General features: G+C 41.4%; 1 protein-coding gene across 1 annotated transcript; it reads right to left on the minus strand.

The window, feature by feature from the left end:
• Positions 1-2,086: 2,086 nt before the first annotated feature.
• Positions 2,087-7,765, minus strand: LOC131686839 (uncharacterized). The gene is made up of 2 exons (XM_058970833.1): positions 4,394-7,765; positions 2,087-4,312 (listed from the first exon to the last, which is right to left on the minus strand). Exons 1-2 carry the CDS (start codon positions 7,763-7,765, stop codon positions 2,087-2,089), a joined length of 5,598 nt encoding a protein of 1,865 aa, XP_058826816.1.
• Positions 7,766-17,137: the final 9,372 nt, after the last annotated feature.

A 17,137-nucleotide genomic window follows, 5' to 3' on the forward strand; every position in this document is an offset into this window, starting at 1 on the left:
AGTGTACTAACTAATGCAATACTCATCCATCACGTTGCAATTTAATTTCCCATAGGGCAGCATGCCAAGTTTCGAACCACAAAATTTAATCCTGACTGGAAAATTTCTCACTTTATAAAAAATGAAGAATCCACCAGCATCGTAACTTGTTCCTCAACTAACTTCTTAGCAAACACTTTCCGTACTCGCTGTTTCAAATTACTCAAAGTACCTTTTCAATTCGGATCAAAACCATATTAACTTGCTGAAACAACTAGCTGCCTGCGCGGGAGGACGGGATGATGGGGGGTGTACCAGGATGAGAAGAAAAAACGACGGAAGTCAAGCGAAAAAACTACCACCTCCTTTGCCATCGTCGCCAGTGCTGTCAGTGCCGTCACCGCGTCGTCGACGTCGTCGTCATCATCGTCCTTCTTATCTGATGTAGTCAGCTGGCTTTCTTTCTCGGCAGCACCAGGCGTGGATGGAAGTGGAAGCACATGCACAATCTTCTTTTCTCGAGTTAATCCTGATGCCGGAGCATAATAGAGGATCCAAGAGCAACAACTTTTTTGAATGCGAGCGTAAGATCCAAGGAAAATATGAATAATGATGAACCTTGGTGTAGCGTGTAGGCTTGCCCCGAGTGGTTTGGTAGGGGAGGGTGAGGCTGAGAGGTAAGGTGGTAAGCGATAAAAAATTACAGCCAGAGCAAATATGAGTAGGAAATTGCCTTATCCTTTTCACCGGGAGAAAGAAGCCTGGCGACAAAATGTAGCCAGAAATAAATGTATGGAAGGCAGCGTCAATTGAAGCGCATACACTGGTGATGGTGAAAAGGTGTGTGCCAGAAAGCGGTTGGGTGGGTGGTACCTACAAACTGACGCGACTAAATGGGAAAATCACAATGAAAAATTGTTTGCTAGGTTGGTATGGATAAGGAAAGCAGGGAGGAAAAAAAAGAGTCAAAATGTGTGTATAGCGCGATGACATACATCTGGAAATGGTTGAAAAGCCATTCTGAACAGACAAAAAAAAGCTGGCGAGAAATTGTCACTTTGTCGAGAATGTGAAAGTGTTGAATGGAGCACTTCGCTACTTAGCAAGGATATGTGAAGTGTATGGCCTGATTTTGGGGCTCATTTCTAAATCGGGCGCGTGTACATGTGCTCTCGTAGAAGACAATTTGTCAATTTTCTGGCATGTCGGAAGCTAAGTAGAATGTGTCCTCGATCTTAAAGCGGCGGGGAGATAATTGGATTAATGGAAAGATTTCTATTGAAAATTGTCACACATCACAGAAATGTTTCCTATATTGTGGTGACACGAATGTCATGTTCTCATATAAAGTCAGGATGTAATAGAATAGCTTAGAAAATTTACCGATAGATTCATCCCCGGATCTTGTCAATACTTTGACATAAACATTTTCTTTAATTCTTTTGTAGCCAACAGTAAGTTTTTTTTAAGTAGAATACTTCTAAAGTTTAAATACGGGGTGTTGCAATTACAACTAAATCGACGGTTTCCGAATTTATAACCTCACTTTATTCCTGGCGCAGATGGTTAAAAATTTCCTGCGTTTGTATATAATTTTCATTAGGTATACATAATAGTTCATTGTAGTTTTAGATAATATAAGTTACTTACGTTTAGTGTCTGATTTAGCTTGTAGTATAAGCAACTATAGAAGCATGGGCAATTTTCTTTGCCGCACGTGGAAAATTCTATAATTAGGTTATATTTAGTTTACAATATTTCAACGACATTTAATTCATTTACCTTTTGTTTTAGTTTTAATCAATTAGCTTTAAGTAGTATTAGATTGCTAGATCTAAGTACAATTTAGGTTAAGCTATTTTAAGGAAGAAATTTAGCATGTAATTATAATTACTGTAGGCCTATCAGATCAAATCTCACCTTTAGTGTCTCACTTCTATTCTGTGACAATTCATTTGCATGGTAAAGTTAGGCTTCTTATAATTAGGTAATTTATTGTTAGCATGTTGGCACTGAACCAAATCATGGTCTGCTTCTCGAGCCAAGGTGATAGATGGAGGTTCGGCGCATGAGAGTCGCGACACTCCCCCTCAGTGCGTCGCGATTATTAATCCGACGTGCTATTGATTGAACCGACATCTAGTACAGCGAGTTTGACCGCAGGTCTCTCGAATACCCCAGTCGAAGTCTGCACGGTAGCTCGACGAACTTGTCCATCCTTGGACATGCTGACATCAATGACGCGCCCTTTCGGCCAGCAGTTCCTGGGGAAATCGTTATCAACGATCACTACGATGTCCCCCACAGCTATTGGTTTTACTGGTTGAAACCATTTGGCTCTTCGAGTAAGCGTCGGAAGGTATTCTGCAACCCAACGTTTCCAAAATTCATTGGCATAGACTTGTGACATCTTCCACGTTCGGTTTAGTGCGGCACCGCTATCGTCAAACGTGATCGGTGGCTTTGAGCCGTTAGATGAGCCTAATAGTAAGTGGTTAGGTGTCAGCGGTTCTGATATTTCCTCTTCCAGCGGCAACTCTGTAAGCGGTCTAGAGTTGATTATCATTTCAATTTCAGCGAGCATATTTCGAAGCAGTTCGTCGGTTGGCAGGCGCTTCTGCTTAATTTCATCCAGAGCCTTTTTAACTGACTGAATCAGTCTCTCCCAACAGCCTCCGAAATGCGGCGATGCAGGTGGATTAAACGACCACTTCGTATCTACGCTAACGAAATGCTTCATCAGTTTCTCTTGGTCGATATTTTTCAAGGCTTCTTTCAGAACCCGACTCGCGCCAATGAAATTTGTTCCCCGGTCGCTTATAATTTCAATTGGCATACCTCTCCTGGCGATGAAATTTCGCAGTGCAAGAATGCATGAATCTGTCGTAAGCGAGTGAGCTAACTCCAAATGTATGGCTCGCGTGGTCATGCAGGTTATCAGAACCCCCCAACGTTTTTCGACCCTACGGCCAAGGACGACTTGCATAGGCCCGAAATAATCTATTCCGATATACGAGAAAGGCCGAGAGAAGGCCTTAAGACGCATGGGCGGAAGGTTGCCCATTATTGGAGGCTGAGGCAGAGCATCTTTTATTTTACAGTGCTGGCAGCTACGACGGACTCGGCGATATACGGATCGAAGACTTGGCACGTAATATTTAGTGCGAACCTCGTTCAGAGTAGTTTGGTGATTTTGGTGCAGATAGCGTTCGTGGATATTTGCAATTAGAAGATCGGTAACGTGATGCTTTTTTGGGAGCAAGATTGGGTGCTTTGTTGTTTCGTCTACATATTCGCACGCGTCTATGCGACCGAGCATCCGAAGAATACCATTCGTATCGAGAGCTGGATTGAGTTTATACAGTGAGCTACCTTTTGGTAGTGTACGTCGTGTTTTTCCGCTTTGCGTTTTAGCTCCTCCTAATATCTGTAGTTCCTCGGCGAAACTCGTAGATTGGACGAGTTTATAGATCACAATCTCAGCAGCTATAAATTCATCCTTAGTCAACGGACCACACACCGGTGCTTGTTTTAGTAACCTGGAACGGATGTTTCGCGGAAAGCGACAGATGAATGCTATGCGCCGTACCAAACGAATCCAGCTCGAAAAGTCTTCAAACTTAATCGACGGTTCTCGAGTGAGATGATGAAGCGAGTGCGCACGAAGTTCTTCCGATGTCGTGCCGAAGTTTTGGTTCGACAATGGAAACTCTTGTGTCAATTTCCACAGAAAATCTGGAGCATGAAACCAACGGCTGGACGGCTCAAGGCTTGGCACCTTCCGCCATTTCGTGGCCTCGTCGGCGACATTTTGATTAGTCGATATCCAGTTCCATTCCGAGACATCCGTTGAGTCCAGCAATTCACTGACCCTGAACGCCACGAACTGACTATACCGACGATGGTCAGAATTGAGCCAGCAAATCACATCCCGTGAGTCTGTCCAGAAAAATCTCTGGGACGGTTTTAGCTTATGCGACTCAACGATACTGTTAGCCAGACGAGCACCTAGCACTGCAGCCTGCAATTCGAGCTTCGGTATTGAGACGAAACGTAATGGGGCCACACGAGTTTTCGATCCGATCAGGGCACATTCAACGCGATCACCTTCTTTGAATCTGAAATATGCAACAGCAGCGAAACCGTTTTCCGATGCATCGACGAATACATGGAGTTGAATTACCGTCGTGTCGCTGGCTGATGTAATCGTTCGGTAGCATCTTGGAACATTGACACGCTCGACCAGCGGTAACGCGTCAAGCCACGTCTGCCACTTCTTCCATTGCTCCTCTCTTATGGGTTCGTCCCAGGCTATACCTGAACGCCATATTTCCTGGAGTAGGGTTTTTAGATACATCAGAAAATTTCCGATCAGCCCTAGCGGATCATAAACCATCATAAGCGTTCTTAGTACCTGCCTTTTCGTTGGAATTGCCTTTCCCGAGAGTAGTGCTCTGTCAATCCTCGGAGATACCTTGAACGTAAACGAATCCGTAGTTGTGCACCACCACATGCCTAAGATTTTCTCCGTCGCTGGTTCGTTGCCGATATTCAAACTCTTCTCCGTGTCTAGTCCTGCATTCAGTGCTTCGATTACGTGCTGTGAGTTCGACAGCCAGTGTCGAATCTCAAACCCAGCCTGAGCGTGGATGAAGTGTACGTCCTTAGCTAGTTTGATTGCTTCCTCCTCTGATTCAACACTGGACAGCATGTCGTCCACGTAGTGCTCGTCAACAATGGCTTCGACCGCTCTGGGGAACTGATTTTCAAACTGTTGTGCGTTGTGGTTTTTCACAAATTGAGCACAACTGGGCGAACAAGTAGCGCCAAAGGTCATTACTTTCATGATAAATACGTCGGGATGGCGGCTTGAATCACCGTCGCGCCAAAGAAACCTTTGACATTGTTGGTCTGTTTCGTTGACCATCACTTGATGGAACATTTCTCTGATGTCCCCTGTTATGGCAACACGGAATTCTCGGAACTTATGCAGGACTGACAGTAAGGAGGCTAACTGGTCTGGACCGGTCAAAAGAAGAGAGCTCAGTGATATCCCAGCGACGGAGGCAGCCGCGTCCCAAACTATCCGGAGTTTGTGTGGCTTGTTTGGATTCTGAACAGGAAATATCGGTAGGTACCAGCATCGTTGAGGCTTTGCTGCAGCTTCCACAGGAGTAAGCCGCCTGATATAGCCCTTTTGCTCATATTCGTGGATGTGCCTCTTCAATGATTCAAGTAGATTTGGGTCTTTCTGCATTCGTTTCTCTAGACAAACCAGTCGCTTGAGCGCCATCGTTCTGCTCTCCGGTAGTTTCACGTTGTCGTATTTCCATAAAAGCCCTGTCTCGTATCTGTCGCCTTTTACCTGAGTGAGTGATGTCAGCAATTTGTTAGCTCTTTCTCCATCCTTAGATAGCATTAGCTTAGTCGCATCTGCCACACCCATACTGTCAAGCGAAAAGTATTCCTTGAGGGACATTTGTAGATTCGCGTCCACTTCTTTACTACATGGACATATGTGGAAGCTATGGTGTGCCGCATTTTCCGGTGCCGACAAACTAGGTGTAAATGAGCATGGCCCATACACAAGCCAACCAAGACGTGTTTTAGTCGCAGTGGGTTCGTCTACATCTCCTTCGTGACTATCAATGGCATGGCCCAAGCGGCAATTATCAATCCCTATCAGGATCCTGGGAGAAACGTTGCTATATGACTCAATCCTCAGCCCTTGCAAATGACTATACCTACGAGCCATGTCATCAAACGACACAGATTGACGTGGTAATGCGAGATGGCCAACAGTATGTACTTTAGGTAGTAGATATGTTTTGCTCTCGCTATTGATTCCTGAGATTTCCAACGAAAGTTTCACTGAATCCTTCTCCTCGCGATGCTGGTTCGATGTCCAGTTGAGACATAAAGATTGTGGTTCACCCTCCATACGTAGCTCTTTCAAGAGGCTATGCTCCATCAACGTTGCTGAGGACCCGTCATCCAAGAAGGCATACGTTCTCACCGACGTGCCACGACCGTGAATAATTACAGGAACATAACGGAATAAGACTCTTCCAACGCTACCAATATGTGTATTCTGAGTAATAGTTGCCTGTCTCTCGGAATATTGTGTCTGCGCTATCTTAGGTTGATATCTGGTATCGTCATGCAGTAATTCGTTGTGCATATAGGAGCACCCGTTTCTGCCACACGATTTTTTCACCTCACACGTTCCGAAATGCTTTTTTAAACATTTTCGACAAAGCTTTTGTTGCTTCAATATCATCCATCGATCGTCCGTCGTAAGAGCCAGAAATTTCTTGCAAGTGGCAGGACTGCTACATACTCCACGACAAACGACGCATTCCTTGATGGCTGGTTCAGAGACCATCGTGTTAGATGATGTTGGTACGCTATCGCCATCGACATGCACGTGCACATCCTCTCTGCAAATACGTTTTTCCGTCTTCATTCCATAAGTAGGGACAGTAGGTGGTATGGTTACGATGCACGCTGCTTCTACTAACGTTCCAAGCCAGTCGCTGAAGTCTGAGAGTGTCGCAGCACTCATCTGCTGCCGATGCATCGCCCAAGTGAGCTTAACAGTGGGCGGTAACCTTTCAACCAACTCTTGCAGAAGGGCTACGTTACACAGATGCTCTTGTAACCCACACGCCTTTATTGTAGCGCACATGTTCTGAACAGCAACACCGAAGTCAATAAGCGTGTTGAGTTTTTCGGCTTTTGGAGGGGGCATATCCCGGATGCGACATATCAAGGAGTGCACTATAATTTCCGGACGGCCAAATAACGTACGCAATGTATTTATGACACCTCCCAATCCAGATGGATATAGAAGCCGGCTACGAACAGCCTCCAATGCCTTCCCCTTTAGGCTGCGTTGCAATCGAAGCAAATTCTCTTCCTCGCTAAAGCCACACATTCTTGTAGAGTTCTCGTAGCTTGCAATAAACAGGGGCCATTCTTCCGGGTCCCCTGTGAAAAACGGTAAATCTTTAGCAATCGCTTGGCGGGCAGCAAGCTGACTTCGGCTCAGCTCAAACGGTTCGTCGAACGAAGGAAATGCTGCGTTATAGGTCGATGGAATATATTCAGGTACATTTCCGTTCTGCGACGCTGTCTGACTACCGGGACCTGGTACAGAATTTCTCACACCGAAGTGCAGTTGTAGACGTTCCTCGAGATGCTTCCTCTCAAGCGCCTGCTTCTCCGCCAATACTGTTAGCTGTTGCTCAATTTGCTCCGTAATATTCGGGATGGTTGGCGCCGGCACATTGTTCACATGTGGGATTACTGTAGAGTTGGCATTTGGTGTGATTCGACGCGTTTCCAGGGCTTGTAAACGTTGGTCGAACTCATGTTGCTGTCTTAATAAAGACCTTTCTACTTCCAATTCCTTCTCTCGTATACGCTGCTCGTAGGAGTTTTGCTGCTCATCGAATCTTCGCTGTAGCTGATTTAGCTTCCCCCGTAAGTCATTGATCTCCGCTAGACGTGCCTGGCTGACTAGTGACTCCTGCTGATCCGTTGATCCTGGTGCTAGAGGCGTAGAGAATCCGAATGCGCCCTGAGCTGCCTTTGCTTCAATGCATTTCGTACAGCTCCAGTCAACATACGCTATTTTCTCGTCGACGCCCACGCACTTGAAATGGTGCCATTGACTGCATTCATCACAGCACACCATACGGCTGTTGTCCGGAGATTGGCATATTCTACAACTCGTGCCGGAAGGGGGATCGACCACCTGAGAGAAACCTTTGCCTTTCGACATTCTAGCGACTTATTGCACAATCCGATCGCGTATAAACGAAATTTTTAATTTGTTGCAATTACAACTAAATCGACGGTTTCCGAATTTATAACCTCACTTTATTCCTGGCGCAGATGGTTAAAAATTTCCTGCGTTTGTATATAATTTTCATTAGGTATACATAATAGTTCATTGTAGTTTTAGTTAATATAAGTTACTTACGTTTAGTGTCTGATTTAGCTTGTAGTATAAGCAACTATAGAAGCATGGGCAATTTTCTTTGCCGCACGTGGAAAATTCTATAATTAGGTTATATTTAGTTTACAATATTTCAACGACATTTAATTCATTTACCTTTTGTTTTAGTTTTAATCAATTAGCTTTAAGTAGTATTAGATTGCTAGATCTAAGTACAATTTAGGTTAAGCTATTTTAAGGAAGAAATTTAGCATGTAATTATAATTACTGTAGGCCTATCAGATCAAATCTCACCTTTAGTGTCTCACTTCTATTCTGTGACAATTCATTTGCATGGTAAAGTTAGGCTTCTTATAATTAGGTAATTTATTGTTAGCATGTTGGCACTGAACCAAATCATGGTCTGCTTCTCGAGCCAAGGTGATAGATGGAGGTTCGGCGCATGAGAGTCGCGACACGGGGGTTGCAAGCCTATTTCAAGCAGAGCCGTCAAAAGGGAGTATCTAAGTGTTTCATCACATACGGATAAGTTTTTTTATATACATAAGTCTCGCGTGATCGTTTTAATACAGTCGATGCTCACATGCCAAACGAGCAACATGTTGACTATATAATAAGCGGTAGATGCTACGGATTTTCAGCAACGTTGGCATTTGCACACACTCGCACCTAAGTGACTCAATCAAATACGGATAGTATATAAAAAGAGGTACCGCGTGTCCGTTTCAATCATTCGCAGCTCGCCTTTAGGAATGTCCCATTTTCCAATTAATCGATTAGTAATTAATCCATTCTTCTATAATTGAAGTAAGCAATTAGTTTAAAAGTTATTCAGAGGGTACACAGGAAAATAAGACAACCCAAAGAATAAGTTCACTTAAACTCTTGAATTTTGCCACTCATTTACGTTTATTAGTGTTGTCAAAAACAAAACGAGAGATTCGACCCAACCAAGCTATATATAAGATGCATTAGGTGCATATACATTAGGTAAATTTAACTCAAATTTGAGCAGAATTAACCTAAGGTAGTTAAGTATTTGACGACCAAACATCTGATATTAGCGGAAAAAGCTCATGATTGCTACTTCGTTATTGACCAGAACCAATTCAGTTTGCAAAATGTTCATTGGAACAACATGCTTGGAAATAACATGAATAATATGAAAACAGTAATGGAAAGCTGACTTAGCAAAAGTATAAAAATGCCGATTATTAGCAACCACATCCTCCCGCGATTTATTTATTGTTATGATAATATAAGGCTCTCGCCTCGGAAGGTGCAAAGTCCCAGATGGGGGTTTTGCCTAAGCTCCGACTCCTGGTATGGGAGTCCTGGAGTGGGCACTCAAGGCCTCTTTAGTTCCGAGTCCCAGGGCGTTGTGGAAGTAGGGGAGCTTTCGGATGTGTGGCGGTCCTAAAGAAAATAACACACTTCCTACACGTGCGGCAGGCATGTAAGTTGAGCTGTTTTGTGGGCTACGAGGCCGGGAGAGCCACGGGGATTTCAATTTACTGTATCCGGGACCACGAGAAACGGGTGGTTCTGCATTTGGGCGCGCAGGCCTTGTCGTCCTTGGCGTTTAGCAGGCGAAAGTGCCGGAATGCACGAGGCAATCGTGTCCTGCGACGGGGTCCTTGACGGCGAGCCGTTACTTTTAGTTTTAGGAAAACGGCGACACAATTTGGAAAAGGACGTAGCGATAACTGTCCAGCTAATAATGTTCGTTTAAACTTTTCCACGAGGGCCGTAGCGATGGCATCTCGAACACGTCTTACACTTGCTATCGTCCAAGTCCAACTATCCAATAGCCTTCTCTTATCGTAGCCTTCTAACCAACTCCAACTCCCGCTCACTATCTCTCTCGCTCTTACTCTTTCCGTTTCATTTTCCGCGCCAATCCACTGCATTTTCACCCAAACTCTGCGTTCTAATCCACATCTCTTCTTTACCGACCGCCCACTTTAAATTCACCGTTGCTCCTACACTAACTGATTATAATTTATCCCTACGGTTCACACATCTTTAATAAACCTAAGTTGCGTTACGGTAACAATAACTACTGGTCATTCCAAGTAAGTATTAAAGCAGTATAAAAACATGAGATAGTTGACAGTACTACAGTCCTGAGTGAAGATATAGAATACAGTTTCACCCATTATTCCTACAGAAAATGAACCAGCAAAAGCAACAAAAAATTTCGAATAGAAAAAATCAACAGTGGAAACGAGCTGGGGCAACAACCAAACAATATCGACCGTTTTAGCGACAGGGATGTGAACAAATTTCTTCATGCTGATATGACTGAGGAAAACCGATAACTGTCCTTCGATCCCTTTCGCGAATGGTCAAATCTCAACCCTCTTACATGATTGAAGTGATTTTTCCACTCAGACAAGACCATGCGCCTGCCCCACGCACACCTAATGCTCCGTGGATTAATTCCCTAGTTGGTCAAACAATCACCAAATAAACAGAGAAAGCTCAGTTCAAAGCAATGCCAGCTCGATTGGCATCACCCGGCGTGCTTCTTTACAATACCATCAAAACAACGAACATTTTAAATTGCATGCTACAAAATATGTGTAACTTCAAGAATAAAAAAAATGATAATTCAAAAATAATAATAAAATGAAGACTACTACCTACTTGCAACAACATAACAGCGGAAAAAGCATTTGCATAACCAAAGTGACTCACTGCACTGTTGACGAATCACCCAACAAAATTGTCACCAAGTGACGCGGACGGAAACAGTTGACCGCATGGTGATGATCGTGCCCGTATCTGTACGACGAAGATGAAGTTGGAAATTTAGGATTTCACTCAGCCATCAACGGCAAACACAAAAGGTAATTCAAACTGGCCTCAGCTTAAGGAATGGGGTATGATATTTTACACGGATTTTTTTATTCTGAAGAACACTTAAAGAAACTTGGATATTCACGTTCTCGTACACGCATACAATGTCAGCAATGAACTTCGAAGAACCGAATTTTGATGGTAGAATAAACGCAAAATTGTACAACGTCACCTGTTTCAAACGCTGGACTCATAACTTTCGATGTATTGCTCGGATCTCTATGACAGCTTGGGAAAATATTCTCAAGGAGTTTTACTTTCAGATAAAGTAAAAAACAATTTTTGTTGATTTTTAAAAAAATAAGATATGTAGCCCCTTAAGCAACTATCCGTCATTTATCAACAAAGGGACTGATTATCTAGATATGTATTCCAACAACGCGTACGATTCTGTGAAACAAAACAAATCACGGAAGATTGTTAGAACAGAAGTATTTGTTGTGTATTTCCACGCCTGAACTGTGTTGTACGGTTATACTGGAAATTTATTTATCACTCAAAGAACCCGAAATGTTGTCTTTCGTCAATTTTTTGTATAACATCCGGAAGAACCCATACACGCTGTATTATAATCACCGTCCGCGGATCAGAACCTGGGACATGCCCATTAGAGTGGCTCGCGGTTATATGGGAAAACTTCAAAATGATTTAAACTAGCGGGCACAGCACTTTTTGAGTTCCTTTTGTGGTCCCAAATGCCTGTGCAAAATTTGGTAGCGGTTGGTTGCTTCCCGGGTTTGCGCATTGCGTTCAAAGTTTGCATGGGATTTTATATGAGGAAATCAATTATTTTGCATTTTAAATAATAAAGATCCCTATTTCACTGATAATGAAAAACCAGCTACATAAAACTATAGTTCAAACCTTAGTTAACAACTTTGCCGAAGACCGTAACTAGCTACGAGTTTTCAAAAAATAGTTATAACGATTTTAAAACTTATGGTAAAATCCAAATGCAGAAATTGATTAGTTTTTCCAACACTGCCGGTGCACCACCGACATCGACATTAAAAACTTAGATAAAAGAGAATATATTCATCGCAGAGACTTGGTATCTTTGAATGAAATGTTCAAAATGAATTGCTGAATAAAATAGACGTAGTCAGAAAATGAAAAGAAGTGGGGGTGGGAGGGGGGTCTTGTGTACTCCCCAGTCCCTTTTTAGATTGTTTTGTATAAGACAAAGAATCATTACGTCCTTGTAAAAGTCAACGACTGAACTTTCTTAATATTTTGATAGATCCAAATATGAATCATACTACAATCTTTGTTGTGGGAAAAAAAACATTTACAATATTTAGGATTTACACCTACAAATTTATGTTATTTTTGCTTGATGCAAAAACTAACTCAGGTCTGGAAATCGCGTTGGGTTCTAACCTGAAGTATATTGCTGGTCCACCAAGATCACCTCTGTTTTGCGTGAACCTAACTCAATTTCATCAAAAAACGCTTGTTTGAAGTAACTATCCTGGTTTCGTTCCTAGATTCTCAAACGAAAACTCAAAAAAAAAAACAATTCCGAGACTTCAAGGAATCTAAGGATATGCATGACTCTGAACGGCTAAGAAATAGGGTTTTAAAATATGTAAAACTTATAAACCGTTGTACCATTTTAAATGAGATAACAGTAGAGCCCTTATATAGTAGCACTCAAACACGTAAGATTAATTTTTAATTCGACGGTACAAACCTGCGTTGAAGATGTGCTCCTTATGTTATACTAAACTATCTAAAAAGGGAACTGGGGAGTACACAAGCCTCCCCCCTCCCTCTTCTTTTCATTTTCTGACTACGTCTGTGTTATTCAGCAATTCATTCTGAACATTTCATTCAAAGGTACCAAGTCTCTGCGATGAATATATTCTCATTTGTTCAAGTTTAAAGTATCGGTGTCGTGGTGTACTGACAGTGTTGGAAGAAATTTCTATTTAATTTCTGCATTTGGATTGAACCATAAGTTTTAAAATCGTTATAACTATTTTTTGAAAACTCGTAGCTAGTTACCGGTTTCGACAAAGTTGTTAACCAAGGTTTGAATTATCGTTTTATAAACCTGGTTTTTCATATTGAGTGAAATAGCGATCTTTATTAACGTAAATGCAATATAATTGATTTCCCCATATAAAATCCCATACAAACTATAAACGCAATGCGCAAACCCGGGAAGCAACCGAGGGCTCCCAAACTTTTCACAGGCATTTGGGACCACAAAAGGAACTCAAAAAGTGCTGTGCTGAAAAATGTCATTTTCGAGCCACTCTAATGCCCATAACTTGAACCCCACATTCTTCGAATAAATAAATATCCAGTTCCATAGATATTCGCTAAATAGATAAAGGACAAAGCGCATAATACTGCGATCGTGGCTAATATGTTTGAGTCCCTTTAGTCAACCTCCGCCTTCGGCACGAAGAGATACCTCAACTCGGGGATACCCCCTGTTGTTATTCGCCTCTTACGACCTGGTAGCAGGTACCCACTGGGTCTATTCTTCACTCAAATACTACGAGGGTTTTCAGCTCGTCGGATGCCACACGGCTTAGTACCGCCGCTAAAAAGTAATCGAATCAAAAAGTGCGGCAAACCGTGGAATCCAAAAATTTGCCGCATTAGCAAAAACATTTTATGTTTGAATGTGAGATACCGTCGTAAAACAAGTAGTACATTAAACATGCTTTGATGATCGGAATACTTGATAAGCCTACTATATCTAATCAATAAAATTATGGCTTTGAACGTTCAAAGCTACTCGGCCATCTCTGGTCTCTGATATCCTAGGTAGAGCACATAGGTGATCTTTTCGATCTATTTTAATTTCACTGTCAACAATTCTCCTCTAAGCTCCAAGACGCAGTCGTTTCACTGATCGGAAAACAGTGGTGTTTTAAACAACAATGTTAAACACTGTGTAGTGATTTTGATAGTACTAGACGAATTTTAGAAGCACATGCTCAGTACTTTCTTGATATGCCTTCTGTCCACAGTACTAACTCATGATCTAGGGTACTAAGTTTGCTATGAACAATAACTTAAATTTGACTTCGCCAGTACTGGTAGTAAGTTACTGGTCGGGTTTGTCGCTTACTAATTAATCGAAACACACTTAAGAACATCTGCGAAAAGGTTCATTCAGATCCCAAATCACCTCTCTTTAGTGCGACGTCTTTCTTATCGCGCTTGCCCCCCGAATAGACGCATGTGTACGTCAATACTTAACATCGACCGCTAGTGTAGTTTCACATGGCAGGAATATGACACATTATTCTTTGTCTTCGCAAAATGTACTGGTAATCAAAAATCTTAAATATGTTACTTTGCGCTCTTTCAAATTTACTGCTTTGACCGAGTTAGAGCAGACTGAATTACTGATTTTAAAGATAGAGTTATTTCATGATGCGTGATTCGTTGTAATCGCAAAACTACGAGTTATAGTACTTATTTTGGGGCAAATGTCTAGACAATTATCAGTGAAGTTCTGTACCAATCTACTGATTTTCCGTAAAGGGATGTAAAGGTGCCCTTCATCTTCACTTCAATTTGTCCCTAATGGACGAAACTGGGAACAATTTGGTGAATTTCGGAATGAGCTGGACCCCAGTAATCCGGAAGGAATGTTCCAGTACTAGTATATGAGGGCACGATAGGTCAGCCATTTGGGGACACTAAGGTCACTACTATAATGTAAATTTGATTTATTTTGACAGCAGAAATGTGCGAAAACGAAGTGAAGAGGACATAACGAACACAATTGCATCTGTTCAAGGGGGCCACTATTCGATCAGCCTCTAACAATTCAAGGTTCCGTTCAATACATTACGTGCTCATGCGAAAGGAAAGTTCTCGTCATGAATAAAAGCGCATCAGATATTTCGCGTGAGTTAACAATATAATACATTAAGGTGTAGTGGAAGAAGATAATCGAAAAAATATGATCGAAAAAGAGAACGAATCCAAAAAAATGCTCCGATGCGCACACGTGATAGCTAAGCAACCACGTGAGCTGAAAAGCACAACTTCAATTCCACACTCTGACGACGACGAGGACACCGAAGAAGTCATTCGCAAGCACAAAGCCATACGCAGCTGCTGAAAAACATGTCTTTTCAACATTTCCTTCCGCGGTTTCATGATTTTACACATCATTTGATACTTCCTCATTTTCTTACCTGAATGACGTCAATGGATTGCATTTATTATTAGTGGTATTAATTTATAAATAATCAGCAGTATTCATACTCTTCAAATAAAAGTTGAACCGCTGATTTTCTAGGTGTCTGCATTGTTCTATTTAACCTCGAATTCAGTGACCTATCGTACCCCCAGATTTCAAGAACATCCAAAAAAGCACCGTCGCCTAATTGGATTTAGCTTGAAAAATATTTAACCGAGCATTAAATCATTTTTGCCAAAACGTTGCCAGATGTATAACCTTTCCAATCGGTGCAAACATATCATCGCACGAGCTCGCCAAAAACGGACCTATTTGACCCCACTCTACTCTACCCTTGTCGGACTGTTTCGAGGTAAAAACATTCAGAATCCCTTTCTCAGGTCCCCGTTTCCAGCATCGTCAATTTTATACTCCCAAAAGCTACGCTTAGTGATATTTTAAGATGTCACCAATGTCCTTCCGATTTCCGTCACAAAAATGCTAATTTTCTTGCCACAGGAACAATTCCCTTGCCAAAAAATATTTTTTTTGCGATAATTTATCCACGAAAGCTAAATTTAATCTTGTGGAAATCGTGTAGCCTTATAAAATGTTTATTTATTTCGCATAAGTTTCATCGTCGATTAAGACACATCCATCGACTTTCGTCGATTTAAACAAAATTTGATTTTTTTTAGTCCAAGAATTCTACTTTAGTTTAACCAATAAGGTCAGTTCTACAAATTCATGAAAGTAGAACAATACCTATTGGAGACCCTAGATATTATAGAACCTAGGTTGAACAATTTTTATTTTTTTAGATGATTCAGGACTTCAGAAAAGTTGTAAAATATTCAATTTCGAACATTCTTGTTGAGAATACTTACAAACCGTCGTACATGAATGGTAGCACAAACAATTCGTTCCACTATATCCTGTTTCTATGTAATATTAAATTTATTTTTGAAATAATAGAGTATCAGAATAGCCAAAGTTGGGCTGCTCGAAAGTGCTTATGAAAACAGTAATATTTAGTCTAACTAAAAAGTATTTTATTTAAAAAGTTGCAGAATAATATTGTGAACATATCCTACGAAGAAATGCTGGCTCTAAAATAAAATCTAAGGCCTCCAATATTAGGGTTCTGTCCGACCTTTTTTGGATTGTTCCGACTGTGGGGCGTCTATTGCAGTAGGTAAAATTAGTTTTTTTTTATTTGCTTAATTCTTAGTATTTAACCTCTAGAATAGTCTCTCACAATCTCAGTGGCCACGTTATCCTTCTTTTGTTTTAGACACCCACGCATCACACCCACAGATCGATCGTTCTTCGAAGCCGCATTTTTCAAATTGGCAGATACGATAACTCAAAAACTATTGAACGGATTGACAAATTTTTTTTTGAGACTTCATACTATATGTAGTGAGTGGATAAACCACAGAAAACTGAACAATTTTTCCCCTCTTACGGTTTTTATGATGCCATTTTCCGAAATTCAAACTTTTCTCTATTTTTTTTTCGATTATAGAGGTTTTAACCTTAAGGTCATTCGCCTCTTCAGGTTAGAAAAATCTCTTATGAAAAATTTCTAACCCTATGTGCGGGGTCGGGACTCGAACCCAGGTACGCTGCGTACAAGGCAATCGATTTACCAATACGCTACGCCCACCCCCTTTTCTCTATTATTATTCATCGAATAACCACAAGTCCAAGTTTGAAGAATCTTATTGAATATTTTATCAAGAGTTATTATGTCCGCCGTTGAGCTCCTCGACGTGGAAATGGTTGGACGTCTACTCTTGGAACGCTCGTATGGCTCTGCGTAAGTGAAAATATTTTTTTCGTGCATAATGAATGTATAAATAAACCTTAACATTACACAAGAGGTCCATCGTAGTGTTGCCTTCAAAATTGTAGAACAAAATTACTATCAGTTTGAACACATTACAACAGGCAGTCCTTGCACAATTGGTTTAGGTCAGTAACGGAGTTGCAACCACGGGCGATCTCTTATGCTTATGCTTATTATACCAGACAGTCCTTGCACATATCGTCCTGGAGAGTTTTAGTTTCAAAGTACTTGCATATTCCAGAACGCAAAGGCGATGATATTTTATTTCCGAATTTGAAAAAAAATAATCCTAAACGATTTTATTGAAGATTTTGATGATAATCTAAGG

Source organism: Topomyia yanbarensis, chromosome 3 (assembly GCF_030247195.1).
Source record: "Topomyia yanbarensis strain Yona2022 chromosome 3, ASM3024719v1, whole genome shotgun sequence".
Classification (NCBI taxonomy): domain Eukaryota; kingdom Metazoa; phylum Arthropoda; class Insecta; order Diptera; family Culicidae; genus Topomyia; species Topomyia yanbarensis.